General features: G+C 35.1%; 1 protein-coding gene across 1 annotated transcript in view; it reads right to left on the bottom strand.

Annotated features, from left to right (window-relative positions):
• Positions 1-9,081: 9,081 nt before the first annotated feature.
• Positions 9,082-20,696, bottom strand: part of LOC145248833 (uncharacterized) — a 112,951-nt gene continuing 101,336 nt past the window's right edge. Inside the window, exons 5-6 of the mRNA XM_080110529.1 lie at positions 13,387-13,459; positions 9,082-10,224 (exon numbers count right to left, since the gene is read on the bottom strand). Coding sequence (XP_079966655.1) covers positions 9,912-10,224; positions 13,387-13,459 — 386 coding nt within the window. The 3' untranslated portion in view covers positions 9,082-9,911. The remainder of the gene's footprint in view (positions 10,225-13,386; positions 13,460-20,696) is intronic.

The following is a 20,696-nucleotide window of genomic DNA, read 5'->3' on the forward strand; positions in this document are numbered from 1 at the left end:
ATATTCTCCTTCTAAACATGCACCGGTTTACAATACTCTCCTTCTAAACATGCATCTATGCACCTGGCTAAACATGCACCCGGTTGCATGTTTAGCCAGGTGCATAGATGCATAGATAGCGAGCTTGTAGATGGAAATTTTCTGGCTTCATAAAATTTGATTTCCTTGTTTGGAGAAGTTATTACCCCTTTAAATCGAGGTTCATGTTGAAAAATTAATGTTGCTTCAGTCATGGGGATCTATGCCATGATTATAATTTACTTGAGATTTTCCAAAAGTAATGTTCATATCAGATTTTTTAATGCCCATAGATTAACAGCTGATGATCTTGTGTTGTCTCTTTGATGTGGTTCAAGCGATATCTACATATATATTCTAGCAGAAAGACATGGGGGGGGGTCAGTTGGGTTTATGTTTTTATTTATTTGCTTTCCCATAGAAGCAACGTCGTTTTTAATGAGAGGTAAAACCAGCTCCCCAATAAGGGCTATGCTGGGAGTAGAAAAATAAAAATTGCCTTAGTATAGAAGGATTTTCCTACATTGACTAAGGATAAATTAAGTGTAGCATTAGAACAGATACTACACTTGGATCTTAGCCCAAAGGCCAGTGGTCTAAGGGACAGATGTGTCTTTAGGCCTTAATTGAATGAACTGTAAATAGTTGAAATTTTTCCATAGTTTTGTGTAGTTCTCTTGTAAAATTTTGTGTAATTATTTCTGTATTTTCTGTACCAATCATTAGTTGTGGTAATAACATTTGTGTACCTGTGACCGCATAAAATGGGGAAAAATTATAGTCGTTGGGCATACTTCGAATTCCTAAGAGGACTATTGGTAGAGCTGAAATCCAAGATTCTTTTCGGGCCATTATAGCTGCTTTAATAGTTCTATGTGCTCTTTCTATAAGTCCGTTGCATTGCGGATGATAAGAAGTCGTTCGTAATCTATAGAATCTAATAATTTTAGACAATTCAAGGAATAGTTCGCTTTCAAATTGTGTGCCTCTGTCAGTTATGACATGCAGTGGAACACCAAAGCGAGTAATCCATGTGTCAACAAAAGCTTCTGCTACAGTTTGTGCTGTAATATCTGCTATAGCTTGTGCTTCTATCCATCGACTGGTTCGATCTATACATGTTAAAACATACCGACATGGGCTTGTATAAGGATTGTTGGCACGTTTTGCTGGGGGTAATGGTCCAACTATATCAATGTGTACGGTCTGGAATCTTGATGATGGTATTTCCAACGTTTGAATTGGTGATTTAGTATGTCTGTATATTTTTGCTTGTTGACAAGATGTGCATGATGCACATAATTCTTTAATTGTTTTATCCATATGTGGCCAGTAAAATCTAGCCTTAATCATTTTGATAGATGATTTTATTCCAGGATGTGATACTGAATACAAGCTGTTGAAGATAGATTTCCGTAGTGTATATGGTACAAAAGGTCTAGGGTATGACGTTGATGTATCACATAACACAAATTGATCTTTTCCATATAATGTGAATTTCTTTAAGTCTGGATAGGACTGTATTTCGGTGTCTCTTTTCTGTGCATCTGCGAGTGCAGGGAGGTCGTACATATCTATTTGTACAGCAAATGTTGGGCGAGATAAACAATCTGCAACTATATTTTGGTCACCCTTCACATGGGCAATATCTGAAATTAATTCTGTGATGATGGCTAGTTGTCTTTGTTGCCTATCTGATTTTGCAGGTTTTAGACTGTGAAATGCACCGCATATTGGTTTATGGTCTGTCAGAAGCAATACTTCGCGACTTTCTATTATGTGGCGAAAGTGTAATACAGCCAAATATGCTGCTAAAAGTTCACGGTCGAAAGTGGAATATCTCGTCTGTGTTGCTGTGAGTTTTTTTGAGAAAAACCCTATTGGTACTGGGGTTCCATCGATGACTTGATGTAAGGCAGCACCTACTGCATCTTTGCTGCTGTCCGTTACTAGTTGATATTGGGTACAAGTTGGTTGAGGGTGGGGTAATTCTGTTAGGTTACCAAGTATTTTTGTCATAGTAGAGAAGGCTTCTTTTTCCGATGTATTTAAGGTGATTAAACCTTTCGGTGTTAGTCTCATTCTCTCAGATAGGGGTAAGACTAATTTCGCAAATCCTGGCATTAATTTCCTATAAAATCCTACCATACCCAGAAATCTGCGTAGGCTTTTTGCATCTTTAGGGCACGGAAAAGATTCTATTTCTTTAATTTTATTTGCAGTTGGTGTAATTCCTTTTGAATTGATTCTAAATCCTAGGAAGTCAAGAGATGTCACATTGAAGATGGATTTGGAAAGAGATATTTTTAGGCTGTTGTTTTCTAAGATTTGAAAAACTGTGTCGATATCTTGTTTGTGGGATTGTTCGTTTTCACTGAAGATCAATATGTCGTCTATATAAATGAAAACACAGTCGATATCTCGGAAAATTTTGTCCATAAATCTTTGAAATGTAGCCGCTGCGTTTTTTAGTCCAAACGGCATGTATTCATATTGATAGAGTCCCATCGGCGAGATTACGGCAGTTTTTGGAATATCATCGGGGTGCATCTTAATTTGATGATATGCCAAAATCAAATCAATTTTCGAAAATCGCTGTTTATCAGCGAGTTTAGCCGTAAAGGAGTTTATATTGGGGATGGGGTATCTATCACTTTTAGTGATGCTGTTTAAGGCGCGGTAGTCTCCACAACAACGATAGCCTCCACTTTGTTTGGCTACCAGATGTAGTGGGCTTGACCACTCGCTGTCTGAAGGGGTTATTACACCTTCGTTTGTCAAACGTTTGAATTCCTCTTTCGTCGCCGTCAGCTTTTCAGCGGACAGTTGTCTGGATTTAGCGAAGACTGGGGAGTGGCTGCCTGTGTCGATTCTGTGATAAACACCACAGTACTCACTGTTTTTGTTGGTGTGCGGAGAAATAATTTCTGAGTGTTTATCCAGGCTTTTTCTTATGAATACCGGCAGTTCTATTTCATTTATGACCACATTTACTGGTGCTGCAGAATTTAACAGTAACTTTTTTTTGGTGGTAGTAACTGGGTTGTAAATTGTTCTATTTTTGCAGTCCACTGTAAGGCCAAATTTATTTAAAAAATCAAGTCCGAGGAGGGGATTGGTGACGTTTGCGATAACAAATGTCCAGGAAAATGATCTTCTCAAACTTGGTATCCCAATTTCGAGGTTAGCTTGGCCGTGGCATTCTATTTTCTCACCGTTGGCAGTGGTTAGCGATACTGGTGTTGGGTGTAATGTGACACCGTTTATCATGGCTGCTGGTATTATCGAGATACTTGCGCCTGTATCTACAATAAAGTTTAATGTTTTTGTCCCTAGTCTTGCTTTGACTTGTAGTAGTTGCGAACTCAAGGGGACGGACATGGCTCGCGCAACTAGTTTTCCGAGTCACTTGGTGTGGGTGTGGGTGGGCGTGAGCTTGGTAACATTTTTATGTTTCGCTTCCCTGGCCATTTGCACCAGGGTTTGCAGGTTCTGGCTTGTTCCGCGAAGTAAATATGTGCTCTACATATCCTTGTCCTTTGTTCGGGGAAAAATGGTTTAACACCTATCGGTATCCGAACGTTGCTCTTGTTTTTGTCAATATGTTGAGATTGCTGAGCGGTAAACGCTGTTGCATTTATATTATTTAACAAGGGCATTAGTTCGTCCGCTAGTTTTCCTAGTTGAGATGGGTTTAATTCTTTCTGTGAGGCAATGACTGGGGAAATTGTTGCGGGTAAGGCTTGTAAAAATCTATGAAGAACAATCTCTTCGCCAATACCTATTCTTTTTGCAATAGACAGCATCTCTTGAAGATAAGCGGAAGGGCGGCCAGTTATAGTGTTAGTTGACATTAGTTTGTCGAGCAATTCCGGCTTGGTCCTTTCGTGGGACTCAATTAAGGAGCATTTTAGTTCCTCATATTTCCTGCCTTCTAAAATATTGGTATTTTAGCTACCACTTCTGCAGGCAGTGATGATATGACAGCGTAAAATTTGGTTGTTGAAGCTGTTATGTTGCGTAGGTGGAATTGGGCTTCCAGAATGGAAAACCAGCCATTTACTGCCGTTTCCATAAATTCAGGAGTTTTTATGTTTATTTGTTGCACACTGGATTCTTCCATTTTCTTCCTTTCTTTTTTTTTTTATATATATATGTGTGTATCTTTTCTTTTTTTTTTGTGTGTGTGTGTGTTGACTAGGAAGGAGGGGGGAAATATAGTATTGTTGTACTTATGTCGAAGGTTTTCTTTGAAACGTTTGCGACTAAAATGAGTAATCACTTGTATTTTCCTGAAGATTCCAAAGTGTGTTTCATTTCTTTTCGGTACGAGTCCAGTTTACGTTGTTCATTTCTTAGTGTAAAATTCTTTTGATGAGGTGCAGTGTTCTTTAGGCGGGGTCACCATTGTAAATAGTTGCTGTTATCTCATATGAATAAGACACAACACAAATACTAACTTGAATGATTATTTTATTTTTAAGTTAACACTGCGAAACATTGGTAAGATACATTATGTAGCAGTTTTTATAAACGCGTGCGTACTGGACTTAGTCGCATGAGCTCTCTGACTGTTGTCGTTAAAAGGACACCCACACCTACCCTCGTCTCTCTGGACGATAGCAGGCGGTGGGGGACGAGTCAGCAAGCAGGGCCACCCGGCGAGAGGAAGGCCAAAGAATCAGAATTGTCTCTTTTTCACTGTAGGGAAAGGAAGGTTTAATATAATGCAAAAGGGAATGGTAGTATTAATTTTGCTTTTGTGGCAGTACAGAACTATTTGCGTCCAGTTGGAAGATACATTTTTCTTTATTTCTCGTTTTCTTTTTTAGAGGATAAAACTAGTTCCATTGTTCTTTGCTGAGATAAAACATTTTTATATTTTTTAAACTGAAGATATTATTTTATAAGGAGAATCAACAGCAACGGTAATGGAGATGATACCATGTTTGAATCGAGCACTGACTTCAGACAAACACAAGTGGACGGTCACGGCCTGTGCTGCGAACACACATGCAGGCATGTTTAAACATTTTATATATCTTAAGTACTCAATTGACTGCCGATGAAGATCTTTGGGAATCTCTGGCAATATATCTTGTCGATTTTTCTTCGAATGATCATTGTTATCATGGCTTTCAATGCTGTCTATTAATTGTCTCTATTCACTGTCCAATTTGCTCCCAAATGAAGATGTGAGTGAATTCTTAAAGCGATATCTCATTACAGTTTCAGTATTGTAATTACGTTCATTGTCACCTTGATAAATTAGTTTGTCTTAGGATCCAATTAAATAACAAGGGCGACTTAAGGGAGGATCATCATCATTATCATCGTCCTCCTCCTCCTCCTCATCCTCATCCTCATCATCATCATCATTGTTGGTTTTAACGGTCATTTTATATACTGGCATGCACTGGGTAGTTTTCAGAAATAAATGTTCAAACTAAACTATCTTCGCCAGGTCTTTATTTATCTCTCTTTCCTTCCATATTTTCCTTGGTCTTCCCCTATTAACTAGTCCTGCTACCGCAACTGTTCTAGATCCATTAAACCAAGAAGCCTCATTCTTAATTCCAATGTGGCCATACCATCTAAGTCTCCTGCACTGTACTCATCTCCCTATAAGGTCTAGATATAATCTTAGAGTTCATCAGAACTAAGTCTGTCTTTAAGACTTACATTAGACATTCATCATATCTTTCTGATATCATTTCTCTCCATGCAACACATGTGCTTAACTCTCACGTTTCACTTCTAATGCACATAATGTAAAAATTTGTCTGTTTGTTAAGTTTGCCCATCAATAGCTTTACTCCTAAACAATCAATCGTTAATTTTTGTTCATCAATTTTGAAAAAAAAGTTTCTTGCAACGTTTGTGCATGTTCTTAAAAAGAAAATATGGAATTCAATTTAATTTGTTTGCAAAATCATTTTATCTAATCAGAAGTAACTTTGTATTGATGAATACGGAGTTGTTTCCCTTTGTTTGGTTTACTTTTCAAATTTTCTTTTTTTACATTACAGATACAGAAATTATTGATGACGGTAAAAGTACACTACCAGGCAACGCCGGGTATGGACAGCTAGTTACCAAAAATCTAATCAGTGAAGCAAATTGTATAGTTTCACCTGGGAGAAGAAAAGACCATTCGAAAATATCTGTTTGTTTCTGTTTGTCTTGAGGTGAAAAGCATTGTTTATTTCAAAAAGTGAGCATGTTTTTTTTTGCTTTTTTTTGTTTTTTTTTTGTTTTTTTTGTTTGTTTTTTTTTTGTTTTTTTTGCCTTTTTTTTCAAGCATTTTTAACTCTAGACAGGTTAAGCTGGCTTCCTCTAAAGGAGGAAGTTTCATAGGAATAACAAATTCCAAAGCAACTTTGTCAACTAAGCTCAAACCCCTGTCTTATCACCACAATGTTGCATCTCTGTGTCTGTTTTACAAATATTTTAGTGAAATGTGTTCTGATGACCTCATTGCACTTGTATTTCCTCAACGTACATATCTCTGACAAACCTGCTTAGCAACAAAATCACACCCCTTCACTGTTGAGGTCCCTAAATGCCAGAAAACTCTCTATTCTAAAAGTTTCTTGCCTCAAGCATTTAGACTTTGGAATTCCCTTCCTGCTACTTGATTCTCTGACTGCACTGATATGCAGTAGTTTAAATGTAATGTAAACCAACATCTTGTTAATCTTTCCTAGATTTGCTGCCAAATAGTGGCTCCTTTCTTCCAAGCGGCGATATGCATGTTCCTTGGTGAATGTGAGTAAAAAGATTTAAAAAAAAGCAGTCCTCAATCGCTTGGTTGATTAGTTATTGAGTATGTGAATTGCAGTATATCAATTGTTATCGATTCATTTTATGCTGCAACCGTATATATGTTTCGTACACACTCGGTTTATAGATTAATTTGTTTTATAGATGTATATATTATACGCGTGTCATGACAACTAAGGGGCAATTCCATACTCTATCAAGCTCACCACCTAGAGCCTCACAACCAGATGTAGTTTATTTTGGTATTATACAACTGTTGATAGAGCAGCCACTCTTAGTGCTATCTACTAGTTAAGGCTTCTGTACTACCAGTCAGAAACATCAGCCACACAATCTGTCAAACCTATCACTTTCAATCTGTCAACCAAAATTTAGCTTGATGACTGTTGAGCTGTAGTTTGAAACTGTACATGTTTTGTATACAATGAGTTTATTAATTGATTTATTTTGTATATATATATATTTCCCCAAAACCTCTGGCCTTGATGGAGAGGAGACTAAAACTTGCCGCTGCAGTTTAAAATGATCTGAAATAACAGCAAGGGGAGACTTGATTCCAAATATTTCTCATGTGTTATATCTCCCAACAAAAAAAGTGGTGACAAAGTAGATTAGCGATTTTTCTCTTTGATCTTTTCGTCACCTTTGATATTTCACAATTATTTTCTTAGGTATCAACCAAGGTTTATATCAACACTTTTATTTGGGGGGGGGGGGATTTATAAAATTTCCTGTGATTTCAGTTTTCTGGTTTTTCTCTCGTGTTCTATGCTTCAAATGCCTGCCAACTTCTCTATGGCTGCTTATCATTATTTTATCTGAGTTGATTTCCGCATTTGACGCTTTTCCTTAAGATTTTAAAAGTTTACTCTATATCCGTCCGTTTAAAATCTTACTCTTCTCTTGGATTCTAATTTCTCTGAAAATCACACTTGAACGACTGCATATAATATTTGCTGACTCTTCTGTTAATGTAATGTTTCATTGTATTTTCATTTTATTATGTTATTATGCCTGCCACATGTTTTATATGTATCCGCCACATGTTTTATATGTATCCTCCACATGTTTTTCATTACCATGACATTACTTTCACCCCTCTATTCATATTAAATGTTGGTGTGGTTCTTAGTTATACACAAAGACACTCCAAAATGGCGTCGATCATACCACAATAGAGCAGTTATTCTTAGCATTACCTAAGAGTTAGGGCACATGTACTACCAGTTGCTGTTAAGCCTGTCACCCTCAACTTGTTAGCCAAAATCCAGCTCGATGACTATTGACCTGTAGTTTGAAGATGATAGGAAGCACTTTTTTAAAAATATATATTTGCCGCAGAGAAAATTAAAAAAAAGATTTGATAAATCAATATTAGGTTCTAAATCTTTTTAGAGACATCAGGTATGAAAATGGCGGTCTTACTAAACTCAGTGAGCAGAATTGGTGATAATAATGAGAGACTTTGGCTACACAAAAGAATTTCTTGTGTTCAATTCTCTAGTAGATTGGTTATTGGATTTTACAACATTTCAATTACTATTGAATTATTTGTGCCACAACTATACATATGCTTTGAACGATATTGTCCATGACTGGATCTATCTAATGAGTAAACTAACAAATACTTTTCGAGTCTGTTAAGTTATCTCCTTTGTATTGAGAAATAAGAGTTCTATTTTTTGTGCGTGTGATAAGTTTTTAGAATGATCTCTCTTGCTTGTTGTAGCTGCTTTTTGGTTGGAAAGACAAGCGTGTCAATTTGGAGAAACATAGATGTAACATTGGTTGCAAATTTTCTTTTTTTTCCAGGGCGACTGGATTTGATATAAACGAACTTTTGGTACAATGTAAATTTGTGCGAACAGTTTGTTTATGAAAATGTTACAAGTTAAAAGGTTGATAAAAATACACATAACATCAAGGATCCATAGTGCAGTGGTTAGAGTATTTCGAAAAATTCAGTAGTCAAGTGATATTCTTCTTAGGGTTGAAGGTTCAATCTTCAGTGTGGGCGACCAAACAATACAATTGCGAATTACTTAGGACTTCTATCCAGTCTGATGGCTGATGGAACAAAAGTATGCTACTCCTACGAAGGAAATAAAGGTTTTTATTCAAAATTCGAGTTCAACAAGTATACCAGAAGAAGGTAGGAGGTTACATTGACCGAAATTTTGTGAAAATAATACTGCATACGATAACAATAGTTTGAAGAATGCAAATTATATGAATAATCAATCCTCATCAAATAAAATCAGAAATAGAAAAAACACAGGATGAAGTTTGGATTTTTCCTTTATTTACACGTTTGAAAAAAAAAGTTAAAAGAAATTGTTTCTCGATTGGAAAAACTGATGACAAGCTGCAACCAGCATAAAGAATGGTTTTCTAAATTAACATTTTCTTATGTTTGTTCATATTTGTTCAAAAGCTGCAGCAATGCAGTGAATATTGTATTTACGTATCTGCTCTTGATTGGACAAAAGCTCAAATCAACAGTTTCCTTCAACCAATCAAAATCACGTTATGGCAGATTTAAAATATGCTCCCAAGAAACATGGCTGTTCGTCGATCATTTTAAGCCTAAGTGAGAAAATTAGGTAAGAAAGAATTAATTTTAACCTCTCTTTTATGGTCACGTTTGTAAAAACAACTTTCATTAATTGATTTGTGCTTCTTAATCGCTCACTAGCAAAACCATATAAATGCAGTGAGTATGCACTTGTGTGAATGCGCTTTGTTGAATGTTTTGTTTATGAAAATATTACACCCCGGGGCAAAAAAGGCTAATCCACATAAGTGATAAACAATAACCGGCCATATTGTAATAATGAGGAACTGAAAAAGTCTCATGAGGTTAAAAAAGCCCCCAAAACTGACTTTCAATAATGGAGAAAGGAAATGTTCATTTTGAATGTCTGATGACCTCTACTAGTTGATGTCGTAGATAGAAAACATAATTTGTCGAATAAGCAGAATCAAAAAAGTTTTGTGTCATGAGAGGAAAAGAAACAGTTCTAAGAGTTTGGTCGTTCAATGAAGTGGATACAATGATGCTGATAATAGTCTTTGATATTGATGCATTCCTTAAAGCGAGCCGTCGTATTTTACCTGGGTAGCACTTCAATGTAGGAAGCCAAGCGTGGACAGGTCGATATGGGTAGGCTCGGACGTGGCCGCTGAGGAAAATCGGTGTAATGAGGGACTGAAATTGTCTCGTAATGTGAAACGGACTCTTCGTCTCCATCAGGGGCGTTTCTGTTTCTCCCAACTTCAGCGGCTGCTGCTGCTTCAAATTCTTGGGCAAGGATATCACCAGTCATGATGTTCCCATCACTTGGAAAATGCGTTAAAATGTCGGGTCTTTGTTCCGAATGTTTTTGTGGACGATTACAAGGGCATTTGTCAGAAAGAGAACACCTGTAAAATATAAAAATAATAATAATATTATTATTAATAATAATAATAATAATAATAATGATGATAATAATAATAATAATAATAATGATGATAATAATTACATGAAAACATCAGTATAATACCAACAATTATAGGACAATTAGGAACAGTCCCAAAGAACATGGGGAAAAATACTAGGAGAAATTGGAATCAAGGGGAAGACTCAGACCATACAACAGACGGTAATGCAGAAATGTTAAGAAAAAATCCTCAAATATAGAAACTAATTCACATGATTGACAAACGCTAACCAATCATAAATTAATCACAAAAGAAGTAAAACACATAAAAAATAGAGAAACACCACATGGAACCAAGAAAATCGAAACCGCAAAATTATAAGCTAACTATCCTTTTCCCTAAAAAAACAAATGTAGTGTCAGCATCGACTGTCACCACACCAAATAGTAAATAAAGGTTAAGGAGGATGGAAAGACTGAGGAGAGAAAGCATTGATCGAACCTCCACTAGATAAGTGTGAAGGTGGCTGGGGTATTGGGGAGGCTTGTTGCCACTCAAATTTCAATGGTTGTTCTCAGCGAGAAGTCAATAATAACCTGCTGTTGCAATAACACAAATTCATTTGCAAATCTTATTGAAAGAAGTGGAGATTTGGAAATTTGGAGAGAACATTACTGGCTACTATTAGTTAGTAATCTCTAATGATGGTCTTCATGAGAACTCCTAGTGAGTAGTAGTAGTAGTAGTAGTAGTAGTGAGAATCTGGGGAGATTTGTTGTCACTCAGACTCCAGGGAACACCACTTATTATTGCTAGTGAGTAATCACTGATAAAAAGTGACATGAAAACCTTTAGTAGGCAAATAGTAATAATCGACAATGGTCATGAAGTGTCAAGGAAAATGGAAAGCTAATGAGGAGATGCACCGATCAGGTATCTACTGAAAGGTTGCAGAAAGTACTGGAACCTTAGGGAGGCTTATTGCTACTCAATTCCAGAGAAGGCCAATGACTATTGTTAGCATGATAAGTGGCTGTTGTGATAACACAAAATGATTTTCAATGGAAAGAAGTGGAAAGTGCTGGAAACCGTTGGTATTTTGTTGTCAATCAAACTCCAGGGAAGTATCATCAGTTATTTTCAGTGAGTAATCATTAATAATGACTCCTTTAATAATAATAATAATAATAATAATAATAATAATAATCAACCACATCAAAGCAAGGATCGACAAGACACAAGAAAACAGCAAATGCAAACTCTGCGGACAAAGAAAGAGGATAATAAACCACATAATAAGAAAATGCGGCAAACCAGCCCCAAAAGAATATAAAAATAGATACGATCGAGTGGGGAATGCAGTACATTGGCAATTACGCACACAATTGCATCTTGAACACTCAGACAAATGGTGCAAGCACAAACCGGCAGCAGTACTTAGAAATGAAAGTCACAAGATCCTATTGAACATGAATATGCAAATGGATAAACCCATCCAAGCAAGAAGACCGGATGTCATAATAGTTAACAATAAGGAAAAGGTCTGCCAGATTGTAGATTTTGCCGTTCCGGCAGGTCACAAAGTGAAAATCAAGGAGATGGAGAAGCAGAGCAAATACATGGAATTGGGCAGAGAGCTCAAAGGAATATGAAAGATGAAAAAGGTCAGGATAACACCACTAATAATAGGAGTGCTAGGAACAATAGCTGAAAACTTTGAAAAGAAAATGGGAGAGATTGGAATCAGAGGGATGATTGATAAGATACAATGGATAACAATAATGAAAATTGCTGAAATATTAAGGAAAACTCTTTAATGGGGAGAGTAACACACATGAACTACAGACACAAACAGGACACAAAAACGGCTACAGATGTAAAATACAAAGGAATATCACATGGAATCATGAAAAATAAAATGGTCTAATTGTAAGGTACCCCCCCCCCGTTTTTCTTTTTTTATTTTGTGTGTATGTCATCATAAACTGGCACCACCTGGCACCACACCAAATAAGTGAGGAGGGTCAAGGAGGATGGAAAGATCGAGGGGAGAAAGCACTAGCCAGACCTCTGCTGGATGAATGCAAAGAGGACTGGGAACTTGGGGAGGCTTATTGCCAACCAAATCTCAGTGAAGACCAATGGTCGCTGCCAATGAGAAATCAATGGTAAACAGCTGTTGCAATAATGCAGATATTTTTGCAAAATTAATTGAGGTGGAGAGTACTGAAAATCTGGGAAGATGTGTTGTCACTCAGATTCCAGAGAACACCACATGTTTGTTGTGTATCAAAGAGAAATCATTGATGATGGTCTGTGTGACTACTCTTAGTCAGTAAAAAAAAAAAAAAAAAAATAAATAATAATAATGATAACAATAACAATAATAATAGCCGCTACTAGCGAGAGATCAATGGTGGGCGGCTGTTGTGATAATGCAAATCCATTTACAGAAGAGGTGAAGAGCACTGGAAAACTGGGGAGACTTGTTGTCACTCAGCTTCTAGAGAACACCACAGGCTATTTTCAAGGAGAGATCCTTTATAGCCCGTGTGAAAGCTCCTTGTGATCCAATAATAATAATAATAATAATAATAATAATAATGATAATAATAATAATAAGAAGAATCTCCTCCCTCACCCCAACAAAAGCCACTAGTCTCGGTTGATATTACATAAAACAGCTGAGAAGGGTCAAGGAGGATGAAACAACTAAGGAGAGAGAGCACTAATCAAACCTCCACTCTTCCAGAGTGCAGAGAATACTGGGACTTATTTTGTCCTTTACTATTCACATTCTATAAACGATGTATCAGACAAAGTGGGAAGAACTGCTGTTTTCTGGGTCAGAATCTATCTATCTCCAGGAAGATGGAAAAGAAAAAAAATGTGTGTAATCATTCGGTGGACATGTATTTATGAGGTATATCTCGAAAATTAAAAACAAAACACGACAGCATCCTGGTTATATTATATTTTATGAATGAAAATTATTGAAATCTTTCAATATTGTAATTGTTTTTATCTTGTCTGATATCCAACGATTTTTTTTTCGACAAAACCGCATTGATATAGCCTTCAAGCACAACTTCTTTCACACTACACACAATGTTTCAAGCAAACTACAACATCCTCCTCATGCATAAACAAGTTTCCACTTACCTTTTCCATATCAAACCAATCATAAAGATTAGGATTATGGTACTTAAGACCGAAATAACCACCACGTAAACAACTGAAAAAAAAAGAAAAGAAAAATTTATTTTAATGAAGGTTAATAAAGGTTATAAATTTAGCTATCATCATTATGTTGTATGTTTGTGTGTACAAAATTTGTTTCTAAACTAATTAATCGATTAATTTTATTTATTTGCAAACTATTATCCTCATCTTTTTTAGTTGTTGTTTCATGACGTTTCGGCCAACTATTCCTCTGGCCTTCGTCAGATGGTAACCGTTACGAGATAGGAACTCCGAATCTCCTAATCGCATTCTCAGCAATTACTGCCATCCATAGTTGTTGTCGTCTCACCATATTTTGGCCAAGTAAGCCTCTGGCCGTATTTGGGTAGGATTGAAACCGCTATCTTCAGACAATTCTCACTTAGAACTGTAGATATTCAACGTCTCTATCCACTGCGCCACGGGCCCCAAAGGGCGATCAAGGTTGAATTTTTTGGTCTTATAAATCCACGTTTATTTATTATCTGATCTTCCATGGTCGGGTCCGTACTCATCTCAATAATGAATTTCAATTAAATAATATAATTAATCGATCGTTATCAATTTTAGAACAGAGCTGCTATATATTTTATTTTGACGAAGGCCAGAGGAATATTTGACCAAAACGTCGTGAAACAACTAAAAAGATGAGGATAATAGTCCATTATTGTGCTGTGCGTTCAGTAGTGATTCCTGGGACAAACGCTTCATTGATATCGCGAGCTGTTTCAGCAGCTTTTCGGCCTAGCTTGAATTAACATAAGAAAATTGTGTAAATTTTATTTTTTCCATCTTGTATTCAATGTTCTGAAAAGAAGACATAATTGTTTTAAAACGATTGTAATTTAAAATGATTAGATAGTGCGAAAATGCACTGTAAAATGATATATAAAGTAAAGTTATAAAAATAACTTATTTGAAAATAAATCATTTGAAATAAAAATTAAATATTTCCGCAAGAATTTACTTCTCAACCTAATATATAGTTAGATAGATGGATGGATAGATAGATAGATAGATAGATAGATAGATGGATAGATAGATACATACATCCATCCATACGTACATACATACATACATGCATAATGATAGATAGATAAATAGATAGATAGATACATACATACATGCATACATAATGATAGATAGATAGAAAATAGATAGATAGATACATACATACATACATACATACATACATAATGATAGATAGATAGATAGATACATACATACATAATGATAGATAGATACATACATACATACATACATACATAATAGATATAGATAGATAGATAGATAGATAGATACATACATACATACATAATGATAGATAGATAGATACATACATACATACATACATACATAATGATAGATAGATAGATAGATACATACATACATACATAATGATAGATAGATAGATACATACATACATACATACATAATAATAGATAGATAGATACATACATACATACATAATGATAGATAGATAGATAGATACATACATACATACATACATAATGATAGATAGATAGATAGATAGATACATACATACATACATACATACATAATGATAGATAGATAGATAGATACATACATACATACATACATAATGATAGATAGATAGATAGATAGATACATACATACATACATAATGATAGATAGATAGATAGATAGATACATAAATACATACATACATAATAGATAGATACATACATGCATACATACATACATACATAATGATAGATAGATAGATACATACATACATACATACATACATAATGATAGATAGATACATACATACATACATACATAATGATAGATAGATGCATACATACATACATAATGATAGATAGATACATACATACATACATATATAATGATAGATAGATAGATACATACATACATATATAATGATAGATAGATACATACATACATAATGATAGATAGATAGATAGATAGATACATACATACATAATGATAGATAGATAGATACATACATACATACATACATAATGATAGATAGATAGATACATACATACATACATACATAATGATAGATAGATACATACATGATGATTGCAACGTCTTGTCAGACAAGTGCCACTCCCTCAGACATTTAAAATCCATGAGCCCAAATACCTGAGGGAGTATCTATACAAATATGATGTTACAGAGTCTTAGCTTTGTACGACAGATAAGTCTCTCTCTCGGTTCAAAATGTTGAGATCCAGCAACAAGCAAGAGCAAGATAGCTAGCAACAAATTAAACTGCAGACCAGCTTAATGCGGGTAATGGTCTTCCGCTTTATGGTTGTTTTAAATCAAAGATTTGCTTCTCTTAGAAAGGTTTCCTTCGCCACGGCTTACGGGAGCAGTCTCTACCCCAATACACATATACACACACACACACACACAAATATACACGGTGCTAGTTGGCCGTTGACCCAGAAAAAGAGTTCATTCGCCCTTTGTAAGGTCTTGTTTTTAATCCTTCAGGGAGACTAGCCGCCCTCCTCACCAAACAAGTCTGGTGGGGGAACCAGTTTAGTCGCCGGTGACCCGACCATGAGGCAGGTAGTACTGGGTTACATAGTACCAGTAGCATATGACATGACCTGACATAAAGATAGATAGATAGATACATACATACATACATACATACATACATACATACATAATGATAGATAAATAGATAGATAGATACATACATACATACATACATAATGATAGATAGATAGATAGATAGATAGATAGATAGATACATACATACATACATACATACATACATACATAATGATAGATACATACATACATACATACATACATACATACATACATACATACATACATAATGATAGATAGATAGAGAGGGGGGAAATATGAGTGAATGTTGTGAGGGTAGATCAGTTCAACAAACATAAACTTATTTTCTAGCATCAAAAATAAAACAAAGATTTAAAAATATTTTTTTTACAAATCTAAAATCAATTAATTCCAAAATGTTCAAAGGAATCAATCAAAAGTGAAGCCAGCACATCAATGATCGATTCAACAACGAAACTATTTCTATATCTCTTTTAATCATATGTATGTATATATATATACACATAAAAATATATATGCGCACGCACACACACACACACACACACACACACACACACACACACACACACACACACACACACATATATATACATTTTATATTTTATATTTAACTTTATCATTTTTTTCTCTCTCTCCTTTTTCTTCCTAGATCTTTTTTATTTATAGTTATGTCTCGGAAGTAGAGTGAAAAGCACATCTTATTTTTCTTTTATTAATATTATTTTTTTCCTTGTACACATTTTTGTGAATTATTCCATGGATTTCTGCCTTTGGATTATTATTGACCATCTTCTTCCAATTACGAGATTTCCTTGGATTTTACTTGTACAAATGGAAATTCTTTTAACTTTCTTGAAGTTTTACATTTGGATTTTACCGTCACTGGATTTTTTATCTTCCACCAGACTATCCATTCATGTGTAATCACCTTTTTCTTCACTATATTCCCTCTGCTTAACTTATTTTGTTTTCAAGTAAGATCTTTGAATTACTTGCAGTTTCATCAAATACTTTTGTATGCAAAAATCCGATCCCGCATTTTGCTAATTCCTACCCTCTGATGAGAAGGAGAGTATTTCTTCGAAACTCCCCAGATTAAGGACTATCCATTTATCTAGTGTTTCCTTTTCAGATTAAATATGTTTTTAACTCATTTCAAAGTGTTTTTTTTAAACATATTTTATTAACTGTTTGCTCATATTATAAGCTCTATTTCCTATTTGGTTTTATCGAACTTTTATATCTGGCTGAGATAATTTTATAAATATTAATGCTTTAATATTTATAAAATACTTTAATTTTACCATCTTGGATCATTTCGGTAAATTCAATTGTAATTTTCATTTTATATATATATATATATATATATATATATATATATATATATATATATATATATATATATATATGTCTGTCTGTCTGTCTCTGTACATTTCTCTACACAATAACGCTGTCAATTTTAAGTCTACAGACTCTAAATTTAATATACAGGATATGGAGATTTGGAAAAATCTTTGGAAACTGTTTCCGGTCAGAAATTTTGCTGTTAAGGGGTCAAAGTTCAACGATTTGACCTTTGAGAACTCTACCAAACTCCTCCGACAATTTTGCGTATAAACACTTGAAATTTTAGATATAGGTTCCCTGGATATGGATCTAACTTAATAACTTGATTTGAGCCCCAAACAATAAATTTTAAGGGGTCATAATAGGAGTCAAAGTTTAAAAGAATTTGACCTCTGCAGTCTCTAACAAATTACTCAGACAATTTCTGGCCTAAACATTTGAAATTTTACATAAAGGGTATTCAGGAATAGGGGAAGCTTTTTAATCAGTTTGGGTCGAAAATTTGAGCTATCAATATATAAATGTATGTATGTATGTTTGCATGTCTGCCTAAAACTTTCGACAGAGGCGATGGATTTTCAAAAGATCAGTATCGTTTTGAAGCTTGACCCTTCAGACGACAAATACCGAAAAATTGGCTAAAAACATTAATTTCTTCACTCTCAACTGGGCACTTTTTCACCGATATTTTTAAAACTCATCCCCTTTTTTTTCGATTGTCTAGTCTTAATTTAAACCTACGTCACTTCCGGTTTGGCAGCAAAGACGTCAGGTTTTTCCCGTTCTTTTCCTCCTTCGCAGTACGCCTGTTTCCCTACTACGACTTTTTTTTTTTGCTCAACACACACCTCCAAGCACCCGGGCAACGCCAGGCACCCATGCTAGTATATATATACTAGTAGAAGTACCTGTCGTGTACTGGGGTAAAAAAAACAGCATACAAAAAAAATGGACTGTGATTGATGAAAGTATGATAGGTTATGAAAAGGAGGGGGTTGTAAAGAGATAGGTTTTGATATTCAAATATTTTACCTTAAGCAAAATATGATGAAAGTAAAGATAATTTTCGCGAAAATATATTTTTTATATCAACTTTGTTTCCATTCGTAGCCAAGAGTAACCAACAAAATGATGTTTCCTTACAAAGAGAAAATGTTATTGTTGTGGAGACGCCCACTAATTAGCATACGTGGGTGAAAAGATATAGATAAAGGTATCAAGTCAGCAAGACCGGGGAGCTGTGTTCGAACGCATGATAGGCAAGACGCATGTGCCGGTTGCTCCATGAAAGACTTTAACACGCCCTCTGCCGGACAATCTTCCAACTGCAGTACAACTGCATCTTTGTAATTTATGTATTATCTTTTCGTCTTAATATATTTGTTTTACCTTTACTTTCTGCGTTCGTGTTGTTATTGATACAGATACAACAGTGGCGACGGGATTTCGAAAAAAGATTTACGCGTGAGAAAATACACTATCAAACTCAACAGTGGTATTCGGGAAATACTTACTCGTCAAAGATTGAAAAAAAAAATTTACTCGGAAATTCAATGTTTAAAACACAACAACTACGAAATTGTCACCAAGATTTTTTTTGTGACTACTTGAAAAGGAAATTCAAAACCTGGGACACTTGAAAAAAAAAACAAAAAAACAGCAAGCACTTTATTTCAAAATGCCTACGAGAGAAAAAAACTTGAAAGTTACAGTAACCCTTTCTGCAAAGTGCACACAAAAAAAGTGTTTCGCTTGGATACCGTGAACTTATTAGGTAGACTGTTTTGAAAGAAAAAGTGATTTTTTTTCTCAGTGTACTAAGAAGGTTTTTTTTTTCTTTCTTGTACGTAATTAATAACGTAACAAAATGAATCGGTTGTTCGTAGTTATTAAAGAAAGGAAATTGTAAAAGTGACTGATTTACTAATTTGAAAAAACAAAATGGAGAATCTTATCAAGATATTCGCCGAAATGCAAATGCGTCAACAAGAAAGAGACGAAGTACAAAGAAGGCGTCTACAAGGAAGAGACGAATTACAGAAAAAAGAACTACAAGAAAGATACGAAAGACAACAAGAAAGAGACGAAAGACAACAAGAAAGAGACGAAAGACAGAATGATCGGTTTCTTAAATGTATAGAGCAAATGCAACTTGGTCAAAAGGATTTGTTGGAAAGGGTAGCGACTAATTCTGCACAGGAAAGCAATACGACTTTTTCCAACGCAACAATTGTGAATAGCATAGATGTGTTCACGTACCTACCGGAAGAGGATAAAACTTTTGAGGCATACTTTAAGAGGTATGAAGATATTTTCGAAACAGATTGTGAAAGCTGGTCAAACGCAAAGAAAGTAAGTTTATTACTTCGAAAGCTTGGTACCAGTGAACATTGCAAATTTGTTGATTTCATATTGCCAAGGAGAACGGATCAGTTAGACTTCGCTGAGACCGTAAAACTTCTTAAGGAATTATTCGGACCGAACATGTCTCTTTTTCACAAGAGATGGTCGTGTATGAACCTTAAGAAAACGGAAGAGCATAACTACCTGACATATGCGTCAGTAGTGAATAAACACTGCGACAATTTTAAATTATCGGAACTTACGGTGGACGACTTCAAATGTTTAATTTTTGCACAGGGGCTAGTTTCTACAAAAAAATCAGAGATCCGAAGACGCGTTCTCTCAAAATTAGAGACAGAACAAGGTCTGACACTGCAAAAGTTAGCAGAAGATTGTCAAAGGGCAGTATCACTAAAAAAAAGACTCCAGAGTTATAGAAGAAGCAGGAGTGTCGTACATAAGGAAGATTAAAAAATCTGGTAGAAACGCAGGGTAAAGAAAGTGTGAGACTCGTCAAAATCCAAAAGATTACGCGAGTTATAAATACTCAAACTCTAATTACAGAGAACGAAATTACGATTCAAGTCAAAGGAACTATAGAAAATCGGGACCAAGTAATAATTGTGGAAGATGTGATGAAAAACATTGGGGAAAGGATTGTCTTTACAAAAATATCAGATGCTTCAATTGCGACAAAGTCGGACATAAGAGTATTTGTTGCAGAACAAAATATAGAGTACACCGAATGAGAACAAACGACAAAGAGAAAGACAATTTACGAAAATATGTGTTGGCTAATATTTTCGGCAAACAAATAAAATTTCAACTTGATTCTGGAGCAGATTTGTCGGTAATAAACGTTAGCACTTGGAAAAAACTGGATAAACCGACTCTGAAAAAGTCAAGTAAGGGTGCTAGAACGGTGACAGGAGATGAAATCAAATTCGAAGGAGAAGTCGGCC

This window comes from Euprymna scolopes, chromosome 27 (genome assembly GCF_053919585.1).
Source record: "Euprymna scolopes isolate OS-2025 chromosome 27, ASM5391958v1, whole genome shotgun sequence".
In the NCBI taxonomy this organism is placed as follows: domain Eukaryota; kingdom Metazoa; phylum Mollusca; class Cephalopoda; order Sepiida; family Sepiolidae; genus Euprymna; species Euprymna scolopes.